The sequence below is a fragment of the Bos taurus genome, chromosome 12, assembly GCF_002263795.3.
Source record: "Bos taurus isolate L1 Dominette 01449 registration number 42190680 breed Hereford chromosome 12, ARS-UCD2.0, whole genome shotgun sequence".
Classification (NCBI taxonomy): domain Eukaryota; kingdom Metazoa; phylum Chordata; class Mammalia; order Artiodactyla; family Bovidae; genus Bos; species Bos taurus.
The window spans coordinates 34,603,461-34,627,747 of record NC_037339.1 but is presented as its reverse complement, the minus strand read 5'-3'; the positions used below and the strand labels follow the sequence as shown (position 1 = coordinate 34,627,747).

Genomic DNA, 24,287 nt, shown 5'->3' with positions numbered 1-24,287 from the left:
GGAGGGGCCCCGGAGACGCCGCCCGCGGGTACGCGCCCGCCAGGACCGTTAGCTGAGGAGACGCCCGGCCTGCGCGTCAGGACTTGGAGGGCTGGCCCCGCCCCGCCCCAAGCTCCGCCCCGCTCTCCAGGTCCCGCCCCTTCCTCACCTTTTCTTGAGAAACCCCTGGGCCCACCAGGCCTCACCCGCCCGTTAGGACTCGCCCCGCCCATCCGGCCTGTCCCGTTACTTCAGACGCCGCTGGCCCTGCCCCTCTCTCAGGCCCCGCGCGGCCCCGGCCCTCCCGGATTCGTAGGTGAGTTGCTGCTGGCCCCGCCCTCCCCCCAAGCCCCGCCCCGAGGCCCCGCCCCCGCCCCGCCCTCCCCACGTCTCTCGCGCGGACAGCCTCCACACGAATTAGAGAAGACGTGTGTTTTCCGTGACCGAGTTCCAAAGAGCCGGTTCGTGCAGAACTAGCCCTTTCCAGGGCCTCCGTCTCCTTCAACCCTAGGAACTTGTGTCTGGAGGCATCTCCAGATGAGATCGGCGGGGGCCTCTCGGGCACCAGCGGGGAAAGAGGCGGCCGCAGAACCGTGCCTCCGCGCTTTCGTTTCCTGTTTGCTTTTAAGGCACAAAAGGACGATCTATCGATTCAGTTTCCTGCTGGACTTCCAGCCAGAAAGCCATAGATGAGAAGGCACGCGGACTTAACTCGGCAGTATTGTCTTCTGTTGTGGCCTGTTACCCATCGCACCTGCAAGCTCCTTGAAATCAGAAGCACGCTCTCAGAGTCGATGGACTCGCCCCCGAGTGACCAACGTGGCCTTGCCATTTGAAAGTGTATGTGGCTTGATGACCCTTCAGAACATGTCCTTTCTTCGGGCTAACTTCTCCTAGGTGTGGATGAGACACGTTGCAAAAAAAAAAAAAGGCAACATCTACTAAGGCAGCTCAGACTCTGTCGTGAACAGGTAAACTTGTGTGCTTCTTGTTTAAATACCCTTGGTAGAATTAAATTTTCGTGTTGACCCCAACGATGGCATTAATTACTGGTTTTCAATTATACTTCTCTCTCACACACACACACACACACACACAAGAAATATTACTCAGAACTCATTATCAGTAATAAAGATACAAAACATCCCTACAGCTGTTCCAACCATATTTAAAAGTGAAGTTCCTGTAAATCATTCAGTTCTTTCTCTGCTTGGAAAGTAAGTTTGTTCAATCAATCAGAGGGAGACAAGCTAATGCAATATAAAGATCAGGTCAGAAAACTCTAACAAATATTCACTTCTTCAATCAGACAAGATGATACAAGCAAGTGTATCAGACAGAGTGAGACTAGTATGATATGCTATAGCTTATATGCAGAATCCTGATACAAATGAACTTATTTACGAAACAGAAATAGGTCTCAGAGAAGTAACTTATGATTACCAGAGGAGAATGGTAAAGGGGAAGGATAGATTGGAGTTTGGGATGGATATGTACACACTGCTATATTTAAAATAGATAACCAAAAAGGACTTACTGTATAGCATGGGGAACTCTGCACAATACTCTGCAATAACCTAAATGAGAATTTTTAAAAGAATAGATACATATATATATATATAACTGATTCACTTTTCTGTACACCTGAACCTAACCCAACATTGTTAATAGACTATTTGTGCTTAGTTGCTCAGCCATGTCCAACTCTTTGCGACCTCATGGACTATACCCCGCCAGGCTCCTCTGTCCATGGGATTTTCCAGGCAAGAATTACTGGAGTGGGTTGCCATTTCCTTCTCCAGGGGATCTTCCCAACCCAGAAATCAAACTGGGGTCTTCTGCATTGCAGGCAGATTCTTTACCAGCTGAGCTACCAGGGAATACTGCAATATAAAATAAAATAAATTTCTTTAAAAGACTGTCAACAAGTAGAATGTAAGCTCTCACTCCTCTGCTGAAGTGTCACAGTATGCACGACCCCAGGACAAATCCTTCACACCTCAATCCTTTGATAACCCCCTGGTCCCTGATTTTCTTAAGCATCTCCTAGGGAGCCAGGCAAACAGGATGTGGTGACAGAAGAATATAGATGCACAGTGAAGACTTGAGAGACAGAGAAATGACCTGAAAGGACAGGATTTCATAAGAATCAAAGCAGATTTGGCTGGGGAAGGACGCGGATCACAAAAAGCTCTGAATATCTGGGGTTCATAGTATGCTTGAAATACACGTTAAAGGATTAGTCAGCATGGGGAATGCCCATCTGGAACTCAGCAAGGTGTCAAAGCTAAGGATATAGAGTAGGGAATCATTCATTGAATCAGTGAGTATTTATTCAACCTCTCCTATGTACTAGATCAAGTCACTCAGTCATGTCCGACTCTTTGCGACCCCCTGGACTGTAGCCCTCCAGGCTCCTCTGTCCATGGAATTCTCCAGGCAAGAATACTGGGATGGGTTGCCATTTCCTATGCCAGGCCATTCTCCTCACCCAGGGATCAAACCCATATCTCTTGCATCTCTTGCATCTCCTGCATTGGCAGGAGGGTTCTTTACCACTAGGGCCACCTGGAAAGCCCAGGTGTCTGTTTAGAAACAGACATTTCTAAATGGCAGGAATACAGCAATGAACGAAACAGAGTCCCTATCGCATGCTGATGTTTTGAGGAAGGAAAACAATAATAAACAAGTGGACAAATTATATAAATTCACATCACGAGGTCAGCCTGTTCTTTTTTAAGTGAGGGGAGGGCATCGGGGCAGTACAGGACAGGACAGGAGAGGTACTAGGGTGGTTGGAGAACTCCTACCTAAGAAGGCCCAGTGAGCAGATGCCGGGGTAAAGCACAGGGAGATGACCTTATGCAGAAAGAACCTACAAAGGGGGACAGAGAACTGGGGCAGCTAGCACTCCCTCCCCTTTCACCTGCATTCAGTGTGATCTAATTCTTTTCCCTCTGCCAGTTCTCTCTCTGATCCATGTCTCACCCAACACAAACCCAGGTTTGGAATTACTGTGTCCTTTTACTGATGGTTTCATGGGGCCTGGAAGAGGTCGTCACACACAATAGGTGCTCAGTAAATACAGAGAAAGGAAGGAAGGACCGAGAGAAGGAGGGAGAAGAGAAGGAATGAGTTAATATCTGGAACATACAAAGAAGTGGAAACTCAAACATTATTCATGATACGAATGCCCACCCAAATGCTAATGATTTTATACACTGCCATAAATGTAAGGGTTTTTAATATGATGGTAATTACACCATGGACAAATAGTATTATTCAGTATTCTTGTCACGGTGTAAACCTCATTTCTAATAATTTCCTGACTTTCCACTGCAAAGAACTATCTTAGGCCACTTAACCCAATGAATGCTTACATGGGTATTTTAATTTTTCAAAAGTGTACAAACTTCAATGAATATCTGTTCATGAAACATCACCATTATGTATGACAAGAAGGAAATTTGAAAAATATATTCTAGGAAATGTTAGAGAAGTGTGAAGTTCGCTCAGTCATGTCCGACTCTTTGTGACTCCATGGACTGTACAGTCTATGGAACTCTCCAGGCCAGAATACTGGAGTGGGTAGCCTTTCCCTTCTCCAGGGCATCTTCTGGACCCAGGAATCGTACTGGGGTCTCCCACATTATGGGGTGGATTCTTTACAAGCTGAGTCACCAGGGAAGACTTAGGAAATGTTAAGCTGAGCCTTAATGCTTTTATCAAATGCAGAACAACAAGAAACCAGAGCTTTCAGTCCCTCCTTTCAGGCTAAGTCCAAGTCAGTAAGCAAGGGGGATCATGGGACCACCCTCTGAGCCTGTTTCAGTTGTGGAAATGGGCAGATAAAGCTGTTTGATCGCACATGTTGAACTCTGCAGGACACATTGAACAATATTCCTTCTCATGACACCTGTTATAACTTGCCCTGGTGTTTCCTTTCTCTTTCCCTGGATGTCACACCTGGCACAACACGGGCCCCAGCTTCCCCATCACTCTTAGGTGATGAAAATCTCCCAGTCCCTGCCAAACGATTCATTTTAGTAACTGAAAATCCTACCCAGGGTCATCATCAAAAAACACCAGTCCAGGGCTTCCCTGGTGGCTCAGTGATAAAAAATCCACCTGCCAATGCAGGGGATCTGGGTTTGATCCCTGGTCCAAGAAGATCCCACATGCTGCGGAGCAACTAAGCCACGCACCACAACCACTGAGCGTGTGCTCTAGAGTCTGCGAGCCACAACTATTGAGCCCAAGTGCCACAAATACTGAAGCCTGTGTGCCAAGAGCCTGTGTTCTGCAACGACAGAAGCTACTGCGATGAGAAGCCCTTACACAGCAACGAAGACTAGCTCCCTGCTCACTGCAAGCAAGGAAGAGTGCGGCCATTTTTGTTGTCGTTTAGTCGCTGAGTCATGTCCTACTCTTTACAATCCCATAGACTGTAGCCCGCCAGGCTCCTCTGTCTTTGGGGTTTTCCTGGCAAAAATACTGGAGTGGGTTGCCATTTCCTTCTCCAGGGGATCCTCCTGACCCAGTGATCAAATCTGCATCTCCTGCATTGGCAGATTCTTTACCAATGAGCTACTAGGAAAGCCCATAAATAAATGAATCTTAAACACACACACACACACACAAAACACGAGTCCAATCCAGTGTAAAAATTCCTAAATTTTTATTGTGGTCCATTCTCAGCCTCATACTGCAGTTTGGAAGCATAGCTCCAGGCTGAGGTTAACTTCCCCTGAAACAATTGCTTCATGACTTTATGAAGTGGAATGTTCCCGATTGTGTGTCTTTGATTCAAGGGAAACAATTAATTGGTTCCTTCTGCAGAATGTTGGCCAGTTATAAAAAGACAAAAGTGTAACAAATCATTATTCCCTTGTTTCATGAGTCAGCACAAGACTATTTAACTTGGAAACAGAAAGATGACGATATTGTGGGCACACAGTTCAGTGAAGTCCTAAAGGATGAGTAAAACCATAAGCCAAGCAGAGAAAGGAAGACGGTGTCTAAGGGGGAGGAAACCGGACCACAAATCATGGAATAAAAATAGCAATAAAGCTGAGGAGCTTCTACAGTTGCCTTTGAAAGGGTCAGAGGGTAAAAGTCATGCACAGCATGAAAAAAATAGAACCATGTGGTCATGAAGCCTCTACACCACGAACATGTGGAGTGACCGGAAGGACATAGGGAGCACCCTTTAGACTTTAATCAGGTTAGGTGATCATAGCTACATTCTACAAAGACTCCTCAGGCACCAGAGCTTAGGATGACTGAAGAAGATAAGACTTAAGAACAAAACCAAGAAAAACTGGTCTCTGTGAGATTAAGTAAAATGCTTCAAGAAGGGAATCAAGAGTGCCAAGTTGCTGAAGTGCCCCCACTTGACAACAAGCAGGCCACTCTTGACTTAGTTCTTTGCTCCAAAACCTACAGTGATCTGTAGGATCAATGGTCAAACTATCCAGCGTGGCACATAAGGCTCATCACAGTTTAGCCCCCATCAATCTTCTCAAATTCTTCTGTGGCCACCCTGCCAACCCTGATACAGTCTGTGTCCAAGATCAGCTGATACTTAATATCAGCATTCATGGAATACTCACTACATGCCAGGCACCTACTAAAAACCTTCTGTGATTCAGCTCATTCAGTCTTCCCAGCCACCCAGAGAAGCACATGAAGACCTCAATTTCAGGTAAGGAAAATGAAAGTAAACATCTTATTTATAGTTCTACAGCTACGAACGGAAGAGTCTGATTTTGAACACAGGAAATGCAGCTGCAAAGCTCCAGCACTGTTCAGTGTTAACCTAGTCAGTCAGTTCAGTCGCTCAGTCATGTCCGACTCTTTGTGACCCCATGGACTGCAGCACGCCAGGCCTCCCTGTCCATCACCAACTCCCAGAGCTTGCTCAAACTCATGTCCATTGAATCAGTGATGCCATCCAACCATCTCATCCTCTGTCATCCCCATTTCCTCCCGCCTTCAATCTTTCCCAACATCAGAGTTTTTTTCTAACAAGTCATCTCTTCACATCATGTGGCCAAAGTATTGGAGCTTCAGCTTCAGCATCAGTCCTTCCAATGAACATTCAGGACTGATTTCCTTTAGGACTGACTGGTTGTATTTCTTTGCAGTTCAAGGGACTCTCAAGAGTCTTCTCCAACACCACACAGTTCAAAAGCATCAATTCTTTGGTGCTCAGCTTTCTATATAGTCCAAGTCTCTCTGTTAACCTAGTGTTTACAAAATGTGGTCACTTCACACTGCCTGACCTTCCCCATGGGCTCACCTGCATTGTCCCACCTGCCTGCATCCTCCAGTCAACCCTCTCTTTCTGAAAATCCCTAAGTTGTAGTCCTAGATCACTACTTCCTTAACTTTTCCTGAACTCTTCAGTCTGATTCATCCTGTATAACCTGTATGTTGTACATTCACATTGGTACTATAGTGCCAATCACATTTCTGTTAATCATATTTCATTTCTATTCATTGCAGTGCGTGTCTCTTTGTACCTTAAGGGCCTAGAACTAATAAATGTTACTCAGATAGTTAGAGTTAAATGAATGGCTGCATATAAATGGATATTCATTCTACCCCTAACATCAGTCAGCAAGGTTTTATTTTGTTTTTTTGTTCTGTCCAAGATGCTTTTGGTTGCAAATAACTGATTACCTGACTAGCAGTAGCTAAACTGGTAAGGGTTTGTTTTTCTCACAGCTCAGAGGAAGGGTGCTCTTCTTAAAGATCAGCACCCCAGTGACGTGGGGACCTCTCCTCCTTCTCATAAAATGGCTAATACAGCTCAACATTTCCACATTCAATGAAGGAAGAAGGGAAAAGGGAAGACTCCCACCCTGTCTGTTTTATGGGAAAAGTAGAATTTCCCAAGCACACTTCTGTTTCTCTCTCATTGGCCAAAATTCTTATCACATGGACACCCTGTAGCTGTGAGGAAGCCGCAAGAAAAGTGAACACAGTTGTCCCTGGGTATGGCGGGCAGGATGGAGGTGGATTGGTTCCAGGACCTCCATGGTTTCCAAAATCCTTGGATGCTCAAGTTCCTTGTATAAAAGGACATAATATCTACACATAACCTACACACATCTTCTGCGTACTTTAAATCATCTATAGGTTTACCATCTGAGCCACGAGGGAAGTCCCTAATACTTTAGGCTGAACCAACAATTACTCATAAATTCTATATAGGTTATATATAATACCTACTACAATGTAAACACTCTGTAAATAGTTGCCAGCCTGTAGAAAATTTAAATTTTGCTTTTTGGAACTTTCTGAAATTTTTTTCTAGTATTTTCAACCTATGGTTGGCTGAACCCTCAGATGCAGAACCTGTGAATACAGAGGGTCCATGGGTTTATCTAGCCTTCCAAACATCTGTGGTAGGTTCTAGCAAGAGAGATGGAATTTATGAGTGATTGTTGGCTCAGCCTACAGCTTTGTTCTAATCTACACAGCAAAGTTATGTTTGAGTTATCTGTAGAAGTATTAGGGACTTCCCTCATGGATCAGATGGTAAAGAATCAGCCCGCAGTGTGGGAGACCCAGGTCCTATCCCTCGGTTGGGAATATCCCCTGGAGAAGGGCATGCAACCCACTCCAGTATTCTTGCCTGGAGAATTCCATGAACAGAGGAGCCTGGTGGGCCAGGGTATGGGATCGCAAATAGTCGGACACAACTAAGTGACTAACACATACTTTAGAAGTGTTAGAAAACAGTGTAACTGGTAAGACTGTAAAACCCTGAGTACTAACACGTCAAGGCACATTTTCTGAAGGATTAGGGGTAATGTTTTGTGCTCGTCACCTTTCTCTGCCTTGGGATGGTAATCAGGGCAGATTCTATGGTTTTTCTGCTCACTCTAACATAACCACAGTTCTGAGGTCTCTTTAAGTTATACAACATGATTTCACTTCTATAATTGGAACAAATCCAGCCAAAATCATTATATAAAATTTAAACCTTCAATCCTCATGCAAAGGTCAGCTTTCTCCTTGCTGAAGCCATCAGCATCCCACACTAGGGTAGGTAGTCAAAGGCTGCTGGCCTTTGAGGGGAGCACATGGGGGTCTGCTCTCTCCTGACCCCACATAGTCAGCTGCAGTTGACCCCACATAGGCCAAAGCCCTGAGACAAGAGAGGAAGGGGGTGGGCTGTTCCTCCTTGGCTGGGTGGTCCTGAGCCCCATGGCTCTGGCAGGGGAGTGAGTTCACCCTCTCTCTTCTTACCCCCTGTTCCTGAGCATCTCTGTTTGATAAAGCTCTCCCATTTCTGCTTTCCATCAGATCGCCTGACCTTGAAGGAGCACAGAGAGTCCACTGTCTTGGGTGAGGTTTGGTGGTCGCACAGGCTTTCTCTCCCGGCTTTCCCAGGGTGCCCAGCACCTGTCCTCTGCCCTGTGCAGCCTCCACTGCTGGTGAACATCCTAAAAACCCTTTAAAATGGTGAGTCTCATGATATGTGAATTATATCTACCATAACAACAACATTGTAGTTGATGTGAAGCAAGGCGTTCCCTGCACACTGTGTGTAGAACCCCTCTGGGCTCAAACACCTGTGAACGTGGCTCCCGTGATCTTTCTGGTGGGTCCAGTGGTTTATCTATTTAACTGTCTTCTTAAGATGTTCTGGGCCTTTTCCAGAGTGGTCGGAACAGACATCTTTGCCCTCAAACACATACGTGAACAAGATGAACTACAGACTCCTTAGGAGAACATGCGAGTTCTACTTTGCACACTCATCCACGCCCCCCCACCTCACCACTGTGCTCTCCCCGCCTTTCACCTCCCCTTCCTGGCTCTGCTCCAGCCCCATCAGATCAGCTCCCCTGCTCTCTCACGTGGCCTTTGCCTGTGTCCTTCTTCCTCCTCCAGCACCTACTCCTCTTTCAGATTCGGGAAGCCTATTTGACTTACCCCGTGTGTGTCTGCTCCCTAAGCTCACAGACCCCACGCTCCACCATCAAGGCCTCACACAGAGTGATCCTTACACAGAGGACCTGGTCTTCAACAAGAGAGGCCGGTGGCCCAGGCATAGCTTTTCCAGAAACCACGTTCAATAACCAATCAACCAAACAAGTGAAAAAACTTCCTTCTCTTCATGCCGGTGTAGACACAGTAGTTTGACTTCTATTTTTAGTTCCATTCAACATGCTTTGGGAAATGATGTCATGTTTCTGAATTAACGTTCCTGCCTTTGCTTCTTCCAAAGAGGGCATTATGCACCCCCTAGAGTAAAAGCATCAGGTAAAGCATGAGACTGTACACGCTTTACCTGATGCTTTTGAATCTGTTGTTAATGTGAGAGGTAGTTGTTGAGTTGCCAGAAATCCAGATTGTTCATATATAACTGGGCCAAAGCCCCATTACCCAGGAAGAGCCTTAAGTGTAGTCGTGCTTCTGAACGGCAACAGGGTAATCAGAAAGAACTTGGCATTAGAAAGGGAAAAAGTGACTCAGGCCCTCAGATTTTGTCAAGGTGACACATCTTGAGCTGTCTTAACCATTTCAGGAATAATAAAACCGCGCATGGCCCCTGAATTCCTCTTCTATTATGATAATCTTTGATGCAACATCCTCTTTTGGAACATTTTATAGAAAATACAGGGACACAGCGAGCTAACTATGGCAGTAGGTACATTAAAATGAATGTACCCCATGCTAATAATTAGAGTGAACTGAACTGAATGGAGTCTCGCCCTAGACACAACAGTAAGGAAACTTTTGACATAAACCTATAAAACGCTCCATCATAAAAATTGATTACACTGGATATAAAAAAGGAAATGGTATGAGCAACGATACCATAATGCACTCTAATACACTTCTTTTTTCTGTTTCTTCTGGCTATTTATATTTTTCTTTTCTTTTAGGAAATTAACAATTTCCCTTCTGTTTTGCCCTTTATTTTACATGTTGCTTTTCTTCACTCTCCACCTGTCTCCACCCCTACCCCCTTGAAATTGAAAGTGAAAGTCATTCAGTCATGTCAGACTCTTTGCAACCCCATGGACTATACAGTCCATGGAATTCTCCAGGCAAGAATACTAGAGTGGGTTGCCATTCCCTTCTCCAGGGGATCTTCCCAACCCAGGGATCAAACCCAGGTCTCCCACATTGCAGGTGGATTCTTTACCAACTGAGCTATCAGGGAAGCCCTCTGCCCCCTCGTGTGCAAATGAACTGATGGTCAGATTCTCGGCTCTCACACCTTTCCATGGGAGGGATGTCACCACTCCGAGCTCACCGCCTCACCTGTAGGACCCTTCCTTGGGGTTATGAAGAGGTGAAACAGGCTATCGCTGACCTGGAAGGGTCACTTGTATTCATACAATAAAAATGCACGACAACCAGGATGCTCTAGGCACTGGCACTCTGATTAAGGGGCACAGTCCCTAGAGGGGTATGTCCCCTTCTATCTGGGGGGTGAGTCAGCTCACAGAAACAGCAATCAGGCAGGTACCATGAGAAGGAGGCCTCACACCCTTGTCACCTTCATCTTCCCCCGTGCTCTCCTCTCTGGCTCTGGAGGTCAGTGCCGGAAAAACCATGAAGCAGGCCAGTGTGTCTCAGGTCCCCTTCAACCTTTGATCTGAACTTCACCTCCTCTCCTGACATGCTCTGTGCTTGTATGCACTGTATCCCCAGCTCTGCTGAGCTCAGTAAACATTACCCCTCCTAGGTGTAGGCTCTCTGCCAGGGGCTCAGAAATCAGACAGATAATGATCTTAATAACGGCTCCACTGCCCATTAGGAACTCAACAGCCTGTGTGCTCAGTCATTCAGTCTTGTCCGACTCTTTTGCAACCCCATGGACTGTAGCCCACCAGGATCCTCTGTCCATGGAATTTTCCCAGCGAGAATACTGATGTAGGTTGCCATTTCCTCCTCCAGGGAGTTTTCCTGACCTAGAGATCAAACCTGCATCTACTACATTGGCACTCAGACTCTTTACCACTGAACCTTGAGGGCAGCCAAGACTAAAATTACGCAGAAACATCATTTCAACATAAAAGGGACATGCTGAAATAAAGGCAAGCTGCTGAGTGCCACAGCATGGCTTTCCATTAAAGGCTTTCCTGGACGAGCATCGCAGTCAAGAAAGAGACTGCTTTCCTGGGTGACCCTCTGTCTGTACAGAGGTCTGGTCTTCTCTTCGCTTGTTGTCTCTCCTCCTGAGCGTACCCAGGCTCAGCTCCCATCAGCTGTATCCTTCACACCCCCACCAGGCACACCCCTTCTGCGCACCAGGACCCCCTCCAAAGTGGCCCTGGGACTCCATTCTGGTGCATTCCCCTGTGTTCCTGTGTGTTTGGAGATATCATTTATTTTTCCTTCCATCTCTTTAACCTTCTTTGGAGAAGACCACACACACAGGGAGCTCCCAGCCAGCCCTCCCTCTCCAGCCCGAAGCACTGCACTCTGACCCCCGCTGCTTCTTCCCCCAGTGGCTCAGCAGACACTTCCTGGCTCTCAAGGGGCTGTTTTAATTTCTACCACAGTGTGGGCCCTGGGATCACAGGGCAGGGGGAGGTACATCACTTACTGCCTCTGAAATCCTATCCCCAAGACCGTTGTTCACTTAAAGCAGTCATTGGGATGTGAGAAATGGAAAATCATGCACAATAATAATAATCCATGTGGCTAATGAAACACTTCCTAGGCACCAAACACTTGTCATTTAATCTTCACTAAAATCCTATGAGGCATGTTTATTCCTATTTTACAGATGAAAAGGAGATTCAGAAAAGTTCTAACTGCCCCAGACCACATGCAGAACCTGCAAATCCATACCCTGTGCATATCCCCATGTGGGGCTGTTTATCCTGGGGAAACCGTGACTCCAGGGTGCATGCTATACTGTTCAAATCGGAGAAAGGTTTTCATGTACAAAAATTTCTGTGACTCCAGAGACAGATGTGGGGTTCACTATAAGGAAAAATATCCCACCAATTAGAACAGCGCTTGTTTGTATTTACTTATCACCAACCACATGCTGACTCTTTCACATCCACTGTCGTATTTAATTCCCAGATGAATCTAACATTATCATCCACAATTACAAATTAGGACTCAGGACCCAGAGAGGGCAAGTAATTCGTCTGAGGTTTCCTTGCAAACACCAAGTGTCAAGACCGGAACCCAGATCTCCATTCAATGTTCTCATTCTGTGCTGCACCCCAGAATTGAAGCAAAAGAGAAACATCTGCTTTGAGATTCTAAAAATCTCGCAGAGTCAGCACACCTTAAGGGGTGCATGCATGCTTGACTGCTAAGTCGCTTCAGTCATGTCCGACTCTTCGTGACCCCATGGACTGTAGCCCACCAGGCTCCTCTGTGCACGGGATTCTCCAGCCAAGAATACTGGAGCGGGTTTCCATACCCTCCTCCAGGGGATCTTCCCAACCCGGGGATCGAACCCATGTCTCTTATGTCTCCTGCATTAGGCAGGTGGGCTCTTTACCACTAGCACCACCTGGGAAGCCCATGCCTTAGGGGTAGGTGCCCTAAATTCTCTCCTAAGAGCTAATCACAATCTTGTATTCTCAAGCATGTGGCAGTTTTACAGTCTGGCCAGACCTAGGCAGCACAAGAGCCCTTGGGCACATGCTGGGAAACGCTTTTAAATGAATATGATAAATATGTGAGCATGCACTACAGAATAGAGACACAGACAATGCAGCCGAAAGGGTGTGATTGTACATTTCACTACTTCTGTTTCATTCATGATAGCCAATTGAGTTACTTGTTTAAAACTACGCTCCCCTACATATTTGAGTGCCTCTGAGAGTTCTTGAAGGATAGGCCTGCTGCAGTCCATGGAGTCGTAGAGTTGGACATGACTTAGGGACTAAACAACAACATATTTAGCTGTGAAGAAGTGTTTCAAACAGAATCCCTAGACCATAATTTGATTAAACTAACATCCTCTGGTCAGAAGTATTTGAGAAATGAGTTTATTTATGAAAAACAAATGGGAATCTTCTTTATTTTGTCATATTTTATCTTTACCATTTCTTGCTTATGTTCATTAAAATTTTTTTTAAACATTTCTTATTTTATCTCATTTCCAAATGTTTGGACTTGGAGTAATAATGTCAATGAATGATCACTTCAAAAGCATCATGTTTTATGTCTGTGCAGTCAGTGCCACAATAACTTGAAAATATGAATCATAGAAACTGTGCCCACAAAATTATAGATCTGTGAATTTGTGAGAAACAACTTTCTGGTTTTTTCCTTTGCTTTGTATAAAAAGGGATCATGCTACAGCCTTCCTCATATGGAAGGTTTACAAATAGCTTCATGCATTTGCTGTTTGGCGGACAATGATAGTAGTTGGCAGGCAACCACTTGGAGGGGACACAAAGGAAATGCTAGTTAGAAATAGGTCAAGAGAGAGTTTTTTAAGGAAAATTGGGAATGAATCCATAAAAACCAAAAATGACTGAATTTTATATGATTACTGTAACTGAATGGAGACTTCCACTGTTAAAATCCTACATTTTGCTCATTTTCCAAACCATTTCAAAATTTCTCTTGATAAGGATTTTATTGGATAAATTAGTTATAAAATGGAAAAGATATCTATTTACTAACAGCATCTAAAAAATGAATATTTCTGAAGAACCAAAGACAAAATTTTTAACAGAGAAAGCATAGACTAATAGTCATATGAACAGTTTTTTTTTCAGAATTCATGCAAATCTAAATCTGAAAAAAAAAAAACCCTATGATTGTTCACTATTTCTATAATCTTTATAAATATAAAAGCTAAGTAATTTTGGCTGATTCATGTTGATGTTTGATAGAAACCAACACAATACTATAAAGCAATTATCCTTCAATTAAGAATAAATACTTAAAAAAAATAAAATAAAAAAACTCATCAGTGTAAAAGCTATTAAGGGCAATTGAGTGTACTTCAGAAAACATATGCTTAATGTTATTAGCAATTAAAATTTATATGTGTGTTTGTCTTTTAAGCCTCTGGTCACTTTCTTGTTTTCTAAATATTTTCGCACTGCCCCGAATCCTTTCCCCTCTGACTAATCCTGTTAATCAATTCCTGTTGCCACTGAGTTGACCTGTTATGAAGTATGACTTAGCCTCTCCCCAGCATAACAACACTCAGTCCTTCAAGTCCAAAGGCTCCGTAGACTCAGCCTTCCCACCTCATCCCCACCCCTCCTTCCTGGGCATCCTCCCAGAGCCCTGCAACCACGCTTATATCCTTATACCTTTTTTGCACATTTCTCTGGACATTCTGTTTTAAAGACATTAAAGAGGAAAAAAAAGCACCAACGACTAGACATGACTTAACCAGTCAACTGAGTGGACTTAATCCATGGATAATCCATGCTATGAGTTTCAAGAATGGGCTAAACCTAACTAACCCTTTAACCCTTCACTAAACAGTTGTAAGTAAACTGGGTAACATTCACGGTATTTATGCTAAAAATGCATTAGCACAATTTCCTGGTCCAGAACAGGAAACAAGGATTTCGAATCATCTCTTATTGTAACATGACCTAAGAATGCAAAGAATATGATGACAAGGTACACAACTACTAAAATGCAGACATACAGATGACCCTCCCAGTGTTTGCCTTTTTCAGTGACTGTGGGCAGTGGGCAGAGAAGCCTCCAGTTCTCTGCAAGGCACATGTTCTGCTTGCCAGCCCTCTGTCCTCTTCTTCTGGGGCTCAACTGAAGCTTTAAGTTAAGCCTTCCCTAGTTTAAAAAAAAAAGGACAATAGAAGTGTATGATGGGTCTCTAGTCATACACAGATCCATCACATTTGCCTCCATCTTCTCCATGCATGAAAGGAACAAATTAAATAGTGTCTGAAATCTCTTCCTTTGGGACTCTGCTTTCAGCCACCACTTTCTTGCAACATGAGAAAGGTTTTCTTTATTTTGTTTTTTATTTTTTTCTCTTTCTGTGGGCAGTAGGGAGCAGGTGGCCATTTAATTTTATGTCAAAATGTCAGATTGTTAGGCTGCGCCTTCCAATGCCAGTTGTCACAATCATAGGCAATCCCTTTTATACATTTTTCTGTTTTTAATATTTTCTGTGATTCTTCAAGGGACGTTTTCTCTATTCAGTCTTTGAAGGCTTTTTCTACAGCACCTATTTAACTTGATCTAGGGATGCTGCAGGTTTCAGATTGCATTTGGCATTGGCTCTGGAAAGAATTAGCATTTTGTTTCTATGTTGTTTTTCTGCGGCTATTGCTTTCAATCATAACAAACTAGAAATAAAAACCATTTATATTAAAGTATCATAAACAAATCATTTTGCCTACTGCTTAATTAAAAAAAAATAATAATCTTGAGTCAGTTGGACTAAGTTACCATTTCTATATGAGATTCCCTCTCCCTCCACCCCTCCCCCAGGAGATTCAGTAAATGAGATAATTTAAAACTGCGTTTTTTGCTGGATAATACACTAACATTATCATTATTCTCAAGGAAAAGCTATCAGTTGGTTTTTCAGTGGAGTGGACCTTCCTGAGCAGTATCTAGAGGGCAATAATTCCGACCCCTGTGAATTTTCAATAACACATGTATTTCTACAGCTGAGACAGTTCCTCGTCTCCCATCAGTGATTCTGTGACTGCACTGAACCCGTCCTGGGTCTGCACACAGGTCCTCCTTCCCCGACACTAGCCCTCCTAAAGCGGGGCAGCCCTCGGGGTTCCCCAGGGACCGCCCTGCAGTTTACAAAGCTCACACACACACACATCTGTATCCCCAGGGCTCTGCTGCGAGGACCAGGGAATATAGGACATCTAGGGTTTGCTTCAACATGAAAAGGCAAAGAAAAAGAGAGACAGAAATAACTGGCAGAATTATGACAACTGCTGAAATCTCCCCATTGGGTATAGGATGTTCACTGTAATAAACAGTTCCCTCTGCTTCTCTGGACACCTGAAATTCCTCATGATAAAATTTTTTTACCACGAGGCACAGGGGTACCAAGGCCAAGCAGAGGATTTCTGCTAATTCCAGGGGAGGGGGATGACAGCCGGCACCCTCCATATGCACCAGCACCCCACGGGAGGCCCACTCTCCACCTTCTCTGGGCCCCAGACCAGCCTGGGACCCAGAGTGGACCGTCAGTGGCGTCTCCAGGATGCTCCTTGGGCCTTCTCTTTGCCTCTTGCACTTCCTGTCTGATGGCCAGTGACATGCCATAAGCCCCTCCCCAAAGAGATTCCAGAGCAGGTGGAAACAGAGGGGCTGACACTGACGGGAAGTGACACCCCGCCACCAACAAGAGGGACGAGACAGACTGGTCTGCAGCTGCTCTGTAGGCTGGGGCAGCAGTGGTGGTGACCGCGGCACCCCCCAGGGCACCTGCATTGAGGACAGGTGCCCAGGTTGTGGTTGGGGCTTCGTGCAGGCTTCTGGAGGATGGAGGGATGAGAGCAGCATCAGATACAACACAAGTGTCTTACATTCACGGGCTCTCATCTAACATTTTTATGGGCATTGTTTTCCCTAAGGCTGCATGACTAGAAAATGGGATTCAGACCAAGTATGTCTGGCTCCAAAGTCTACACTCTTTCCATTACATGATTTGTTTTCTCTTAAAACAAATGGGTGTCTGTGTTTGTGGAGGGTGTTTGTGGAGTTGGTCCTGTTTTGTTTGGATGTGGAGGTGTGTGTCTAAGGAAGAGAGAAGATGTAGAAGGGACAGGATGGGACCCACCGTCCCCTCTCTGGCCACATGAGAGGGACCGGTTTGGAGCCTGTGAGGACAGAGGGTGAAGGACCAGTGCCATGAAACCCTGGGTGGGAATAAGTCCAGGCAGCACTGCCTCTCTCCCGGGAAACAAAATCAGCTCGGGCTTGGGAAGAAGGCATTCCTCTTCCTGACCTCCAGTCCACAGGTGGCAGTCACTTTGGTCTCACGGGCTCTGCTGGGTTAAAGTCTTACAGAGGCACCACCTACAGAGGTCATGACAAGTGCCCCTGACCCAGAGGCTCAAGTGGAAAGAACATAAGCAAATCCATTCCTGAGACCATAGGAGATGTCACCACCCCAAGGACACCCAGAAATAGCCAGGGAAGAAGTTAAGCCAACAAAAAGAGCATCAGGGTTAAGGTCTTATCAACAGGTGAAGATCTGGAGTCATGGAGACGTGGGTGTAAATATGAATTGACCTTATTTACACTCACGAACTTCTGAAACCTAGGAGGGGCAGCATAATCACTAAAGCACTTGCTCTTTCTCTGGACTCCACCTCCCCAGCTCGAGTCCTGGCTGACTGCACCACGTCCATAGCTCCATCAGAAGTCAGGGCTGGCTGGTTTGCTTGGCCCTTTACAGCCCACTACTGCTCTTCCCCACTAAGCTTAGTCTTCATACACTTGGACTCAGCTAGTCTGCCTCCTCTCCTGCTCTCTGGACCCTACTCTCTTACCTGAATCTTTACTCCTCCTACTATGGCATAATAGGAAATAAATATGTGCTCTTTGCCTCTGAGTCTTGGCACAAAACTCCTAAAACTCTCGGAATTCCCTGAGAAAAGAGTGTCTTTCATATACTGATGAGGTAGCTCAAGGCAGGGCCCGTAGATAGCTTCAGATGGGGAGGGAGGCCTCAACCCTGTGATTAGAGGGTTGGAGTTTTCTGACCCTTCTAATCTCCATGGAGTGGGAAGGACTAGAGTGAGTTCAATCAGTCGATGATGTAATCAGTCACCCCAACATGGACACTTTGCTGGGAACTTGGAAACAACCACTAAGCTACAGGAACTTCCAGGCTAGTGACCACATGGAGGTGCTGGGATGTGGGGGCCCCCGGAGAGGGCCTAGGAGCTCTACACATGCACTGCCCCCAAATCTTGACCCATGATCTTGACAAGAGCTCTTGTCTCTTCCATGAGCTGTTACAATAAACAGTAATTGTAAGTAAAGCACCCTATGGGTTCTGGGTCAGTCTAGTGAATTATTGAACCCAAGGGAAGGGGTTCTGGGAACCCCTGAATTTGTAGTTGGGGTGTCCCAGGGATCCCATTCCCACAGGCACCTGAAGTGGAGGTGATCCCGCAGGACTGTCTGTGACATGGGGTCTGTGCTAACTCTGGTAAGTTAAGTGTCACAATCAACTTAACAGGCTGGACTCCCAGGAGGTCCTGGAGAATTAGGGAACCGATCATTTTGGAGAGACGACTCAATCCCCATCCTCATTGGGTTGTTGACATTCATCTTAGATGTCCTGGCCACTCTGACACTGCCAGGTGGCCAGAACACTCTCCCAGCCTCAGTGGAGAGACTGACATGGGAGCAGCACTGAGAGGTCAGTGGGGGGCCTCCTCCATGCAGCCCTCCTGGCAGCCTCGTCGCTCACCTGGGTGGTGACCACAAACTGTAGTGGGCCTTCCTGCCTCTGCTCCTGTCCTCCCCACAGCAGCTGGAGGGATCCTTTTACAAAGGAAGTCAGATTATGCCTCTCCCCACAGTGGGTCCCCATCTCCTTCACGCTTCCTCTTTAACTGTGACTTCAGCTCCCTGGCCCTAAGCCCCTCCCCCGCCAGCCCACCAGCCTCCTCCCTGTTCTTGGAACATTCCAGGCAGCACCCACCTATAAGATCTACACAGTCTGGAACATTCTTCCCCTAAAGAGCTTATGACTAATTCCCTCACCTCCTTCAAGTGTCTGCTCAAATGTCACTTCCAAGAGATTTGTCTTGACTATCCTATTTAAAACTGTGAGTGACACACGTTCCTATGAAACCCCGTAGACTCCCACCTCCTTTTCATGCTCACTGGTCTTTTGTTCCATCGTGTGAGGTACGACTTAGTGACTAAACAACAACAAAAATGAGGTACCCTGTAATTTAATTATGTATTAGGTTTATTGTGTACTTTCTGTCTTCCCCCTGTTGGAGTAGAAAATTCATCAGAGTCAATACCTACATCCATTTCATTCGCTTACATATTCTAAAAGCCTGGCCTAATAAATGCCCCACATACGTTAGCTAAAGGAATGACTTTGTGATGAGCAGGACCCTATAGGGTCTTCGCAAAACAGACCTCCCTCGCTGTCTCAGCAGGTCCTCCGCCTGCCTTTGTCTGTAGAAAAACTGTAGGCTCTTATGTTTTTCCCTGAGTCCCAAAGAGTAAATTTAACCAGAAAAGTGAGAAAATGCAGGAAGAAAGGAAACAGTCAAGCAAGACAAAAAAATTAATAGTTTAGTCGCTGAACAAAGTTGAAGATCTTTAGTTCCACCTCAAGGGCTGTAGAGGATATTCTGAGCCTTGTCCTTTGAGCTGTTTTGCAACTGCTGAATGAAACCCCACCAGGTGGGAGAAGTTAACTGCACACTGTCCAGAAGCACACAGACCCCAGATGAGTTGAAACCAGGTTGATTATGCTGACCCTGATAACCTTACCATCAACAAAATCAGAAGAAAGGTCCATGAGCCGACCACACAGCCCATGTCCCCTCCTTCACCCTGTCTTTATGAACCTGTCCCTGAAAGCTTTCAGGGAGTTCAGACTTAAGCACCAGCTTGCCTGGAGTTCTCGCTTGCAGTGAATGCTGCCCTTTCCTTCACCTTGACCCCGGGGTCAGCACACTTGCCTTACTGCATATGGGACTCGCCTTACTGCGTGTGGGTGAGAGGATTTGTTTGGTTCAGTAACAGTTAGTGTGGAGGGTCCTAACTGAAAGGCTGCACTGTGGTCCCCTGGGAAGGTGGACACTGGACACCGGATGGACCCTGGAAGAAGAGAGGCTGGTCCAGCCATTCTGGGTTTGTACCTGACCAGAGCTCTGTCTCTCTCCTTGACCAAACTTCAGAAGCTCCTCTGAGCTCTCTTTTCAATGAGTCTCATCCTCGGGCTCTATCTTTGAACGGCCTGGCCCAGTTTTAGCAAGAATCCCGCTGTCAGTGTAGCGAGACCTCCTCCCCCTTGAGGTCTGAGTAGCCTCCACGTCTGACCAAAGTCCTCCCCACCCACCCATGACATCTGAGCACCCTGGCCTGCTGTCAGCAAGTCAGTTCAGCCGGGGTCCCTGCCCTTGATGTCCCATTAATTTGCCATCCACTGACTCCCCTCTCTGTGCTCAGTGGCTGTAAATACCCAGCTCTCTATGCTGTATTCCAAGTTAAGCCAGATCTCTTCCACAGTTGCAATAGGTATTAAGTCTTAAAAAAGACTTCCTTACTATTTTAATAAGTGTCAGCATAATTTTTTCTTTAAAACCCTGTGAGTTTGAACAAGTCACATAACTTCAGTTTTCTCATTTCATCTCATCAATCCACTAAGATAGGATCTTTCAGATATTCTCACCAGCCTGAATCAACCCCAAATGGACCAAGCGCTTTAGCACCCTGAACTTAGAACTGTTTCTTCAGCACCTTAGGGGACAGGTTCCCCAAATCTGGTCCACCTCTCCGTATCCTGGAATCTGCTCTTTGCACGGTAACACACTGACACTCCAGAGGTCCCCTGGACACAATGGAAGGGAACCAGTCCCAAAGTACCCTTCAACAAGGGAGACCCGGGACTTCCCTGATGGTCCACAGGGAAGGGGACCCAGGTTCCGTCCCTGGTCAGGGAACTAGAGCCCACATGCAACTTAGAGTTCACGTGCCCTAACTACAGAGTTCACATACTGCAACTAAAGATCTCTCATGCTGCAACTAAGATGCATTGCAGCTAAATAAGTTTTTTTTAAGTAATACCAACTCAATTTTAAGGTTAATATTCAGATGGTATAGTCAATAATATGCCTGCTTTTATCTTGACACAACATTTTAAACTGCTTATCACATAGATAATCTTCTTTTCCTGAATACTCACATAAATCCAGTGGGCTGGGAAGGCTCTGCATGTTAACACAGTGGGTAAGAGCAAGCCTTACAGCCTACACACGCCCCCTGAGCACTCAGTTACAGCGCCTAAGATCAAGCCCACCCCAGATCCTTTTTAGCTTTAAAAATTATTATCTTGCCCCTTAACAAAAAGACCAGGCAATCAAGTTTTACACAGTAAGGGTCTTAATGAGACAAGTTTTAAATATCTTAATAAAAATGTGTTTATAAAATAATCTTAAGATGCTTTGATGATGAACATATACTCTGTGTATTTATAAATGCTGTTGTATGCGGTCACTGACATTTTAGCTTTAAGGAAATTATAAGTTCTGAGGAAATTCTAAAGAGCCCAAAGCCTACAGGATGTAAATCTCTGCAAAGATATTCTCAAAGGTAATTTATACCTTGTTCTAGCTAAAAATAGGCTTGAGCACCTAGTGACTGCAAAGATGATCCAATCTGTTGGGTTTTTTTCACTGTCTCTTAGATGCTTCAAGTCAATCTTAATTGTTGAAAATATATGCTTAGTGTCAGCATCAAAATGTCTGTGTCATCACTGCTATTTAAAATAAATTTATACCTGAAATTATTTCTAACAAATCTACTAACTGATAAGCTGAATGAAAATGAGTTAACATTTAATTGGGAAAAAAATCTACTTTCAAAACAAGAGGAAAGCACTATATGGAAGCAGTTTGCTGCTGCTGCTGCTAAGTCACTTCAGTCGTGTCCAACTCTGTATGATCCCATAGACGGCAGCCCACCAGGCTCCCCTGTCCCTGGGATTCTCCAGGCAAGAATACTGGAGTGGGTTGCCATTTCCTTCTCCAATGCATGAAAGTGAAAAGTGAAAGTGAAGTCGCTCAGTCGTGTCCCACTCTTAGCGACCCCATGGACTGCAGCCTACCAGGCTCCTCCATCCATGGGATTTTCCAGGCAAGAGTACTGGAGTAGGGTGCCATTGCCTTCTCCGATGGAAGCAATTTAGAAGGTTAAAAAAGAAAGAAAGAAAAAATCCACAGAAAATACTGTGATATCATTTGTATGATGCTATATGAGGGTTCCTCTATCAAGCTTAAACAATTTAGTGTCAGAAATAGCGAGAAAATTCATCTCAGATGACTTCTTATAATATTAGAAATAATCAAAAGTTCCAGTTTGTCAAAACTCAAACCCATTAAGTAGTCTCTGTTCCTGTGTTATTCTCACATTTGAATAACAATCGTCACAAGTTAATCCTGATTTGTTAAGAAGTAAGTTCAATTGAAAAAGTTACTCTTGAACTTCCTCTGTCTAATGAATAAAGGTTTTCAAAAGGTAAATGAGAAAAACAAATATTGGGTTTTCCCAATGTTTCAAATTGGAAAATCAAATTTAAAAAGTCCTTTTATTCATCGATGTCATTGGATTACAAGATGTGAGGACTTACCTGGTCTCTATGGCCCTAACTTTTCGATTATTGAACACACTATTTGAATACAGCCATCAAAAATCAATGAAAGAGTTTTTTGTTATAAGAAAAAAAGGAACACAGAGAAATTTAAAGGGTAATTCTACATATCACTGATACTATATGTTTTTGCATATACCCTCAAGCTTATAAAATAAGTTCCTATAAAACAGCAACTAAATTTGCTGAAAGGAGCAAATGTTATCTTTTATCTTCATAGTTTATAAAGGAAAAGCAGAGAGTCCTCTCTCTTCTCTTAGCTTATCTGATACAATTCCAGGTACTTGACAGTTGTTATTTAATATTTTCCAAATAATCACAGGCCAGTGAAAGGCACCAATACATACATTTTATGAGGGAGAAAATAGGACACATCGAGTCAACTGTCCACTGTAAGAGCCACACCAGGAAACAGAACCCAGAACCATCTGGGAAATGGAAGGAATGATCGTCAACCCATGGGGCAAGTGTTATCCGCACAATCCCCATTTGAACCAATGTGTCTGGGGTTGATTCACTTTTACCTCAAGAGAGCTTCCCTCTGTTTTTGCCAACGAATGTTTCCTATGTGAAAACCCAGCAAGCCTTGAATCTCAGTGCAAAGTGCCGTAATTTAAAACATTCACTCATTTACCTATTATCCTGGGTCTCCATTATCACTTGTCTTCGAATATCTGTCTGGGAAAACCATGAAAATATTTTTCCTCCTTCCAAGTCGTTCCCATAAGCGTGGACTCCAGTCCAGCTTGTCTGGCCAGCAGAAAGACTGTTTCCCCCTCAGTGTCCATTCATCATCTGATGTGGGAAAGCATCGCTGTGTTTGGTGTCTGCGCTCCTTACAGCAGGGCTCTCCAGTCTCAGTGTCACCTCCCTGGGTTACGCCTGCTGATCAGCAGCCCACGGGCCTTCTTCAGGTAAAACTGATCAGCTAATGGGTTCTGGCTTTTCCCCCCCAAAAAAGAGGAGCTATTTTCATCTGAGAACCTTCCTTATTTCTTTCTGCAGGAAGTGGGAAAGATGTTGTGGATGTTCTTGGGCCCCGTGCTCCTCGCCCTCATCTCAGCAGACGTACGATACTCCCTGGCGAGTGCCCTTCTTCTTGCTCTGGTGACACCTGCATCTTGGCATCACTTCTGGGATCCTGAAAGAAAAACCAAGGAAAGGTTAAAAAGGAGTAGGGGAAAGTCCTCCAGTAAAGGCACAGAGGAGGCAGCTCCTCGTGGCTGACAGCCACAGTGCTGAGCTCCAGGGACTTTCTAATTATAAGCTGCTGCTTGCGTCGGAGCCCTGCCTAGGAGCATGGCACTTGGTCTCCGCTCACCACCAGTAGATACACGTCGTAACCGCACACGGCCGTCGCTATAAATAAAAACACATCCACTTAGTTTCATGTTCTCACTCCCTACGCATTTCTCCTTATCCCTCCAATTCCCTGGCTTCGTCCAAGTGGAATATGTGCTTCGCACAACGTACCTTTTCTCAGGAACAGTACCCCAAGACCCAAACCTATGACTTTATACATTATAACTCACATCTGAAAATGAAACATCTATGTTTAATAAAAGAGTATCTTATTAGCAATACACTTAAGAACCATGGGTGCCTTCAAGAGTCTAACATGTTAAGAAATAAACTAGAAGGAAAAAATGACAAACTTGGACAATCAGACTAAGCCAGAGGGGTGTATGAGACTGAATTTTCTACCCACTCCTGCAAGTATCATGGTTACAAATCCTTTATAATGTCCAAGGCATGACAAGTCTTAGACATGATGGCATTTCTTTGGGGGAGACAGCTGTGTGAAAGCAGGAAACTTCCACACATCTAAGAAATAGCAACTCTGCCGGCGGTGAGGGGAGACCAGGCACCATGCTCCTAGGCAGGGCTCCGATGCAACCAGCAGTTTATAATTAGAAAGTCCCTGGAGCTCAGAACCACGGAGCTTAGAAACACCAAGCTAAGTGGCGGTATTTCAGATGCTCGACTAGAA

The 24,287-nt window shown here is 45.0% G+C and overlaps 1 protein-coding gene and 1 long non-coding RNA gene across 3 annotated transcripts in view; one reads left to right on the top strand and one right to left on the bottom strand.

Moving 5' to 3' along the window:
• SACS (sacsin molecular chaperone) overlaps window positions 1-23,305 on the bottom strand; it is a 68,784-nt gene extending 45,479 nt beyond the window's left edge. For both annotated transcript variants that reach the window (XM_059892246.1, XM_015473836.3), the window contains exon 1: window positions 22,932-23,305. In XM_059892246.1, the coding sequence (XP_059748229.1) occupies window positions 22,932-22,951 (20 nt within the window). In that variant the 5' untranslated portion in view covers window positions 22,952-23,305. The remainder of the gene's footprint in view (window positions 1-22,931) is intronic.
• LOC107132991 (uncharacterized) lies at window positions 862-23,384 on the top strand. Its single transcript, XR_001501510.3, has 3 exons — window positions 862-950; window positions 8,296-8,454; window positions 23,303-23,384. It is a non-coding gene; the product is annotated as an uncharacterized lncRNA (long non-coding RNA).
• The last annotated feature ends 903 nt before the right edge of the window (window positions 23,385-24,287 follow it).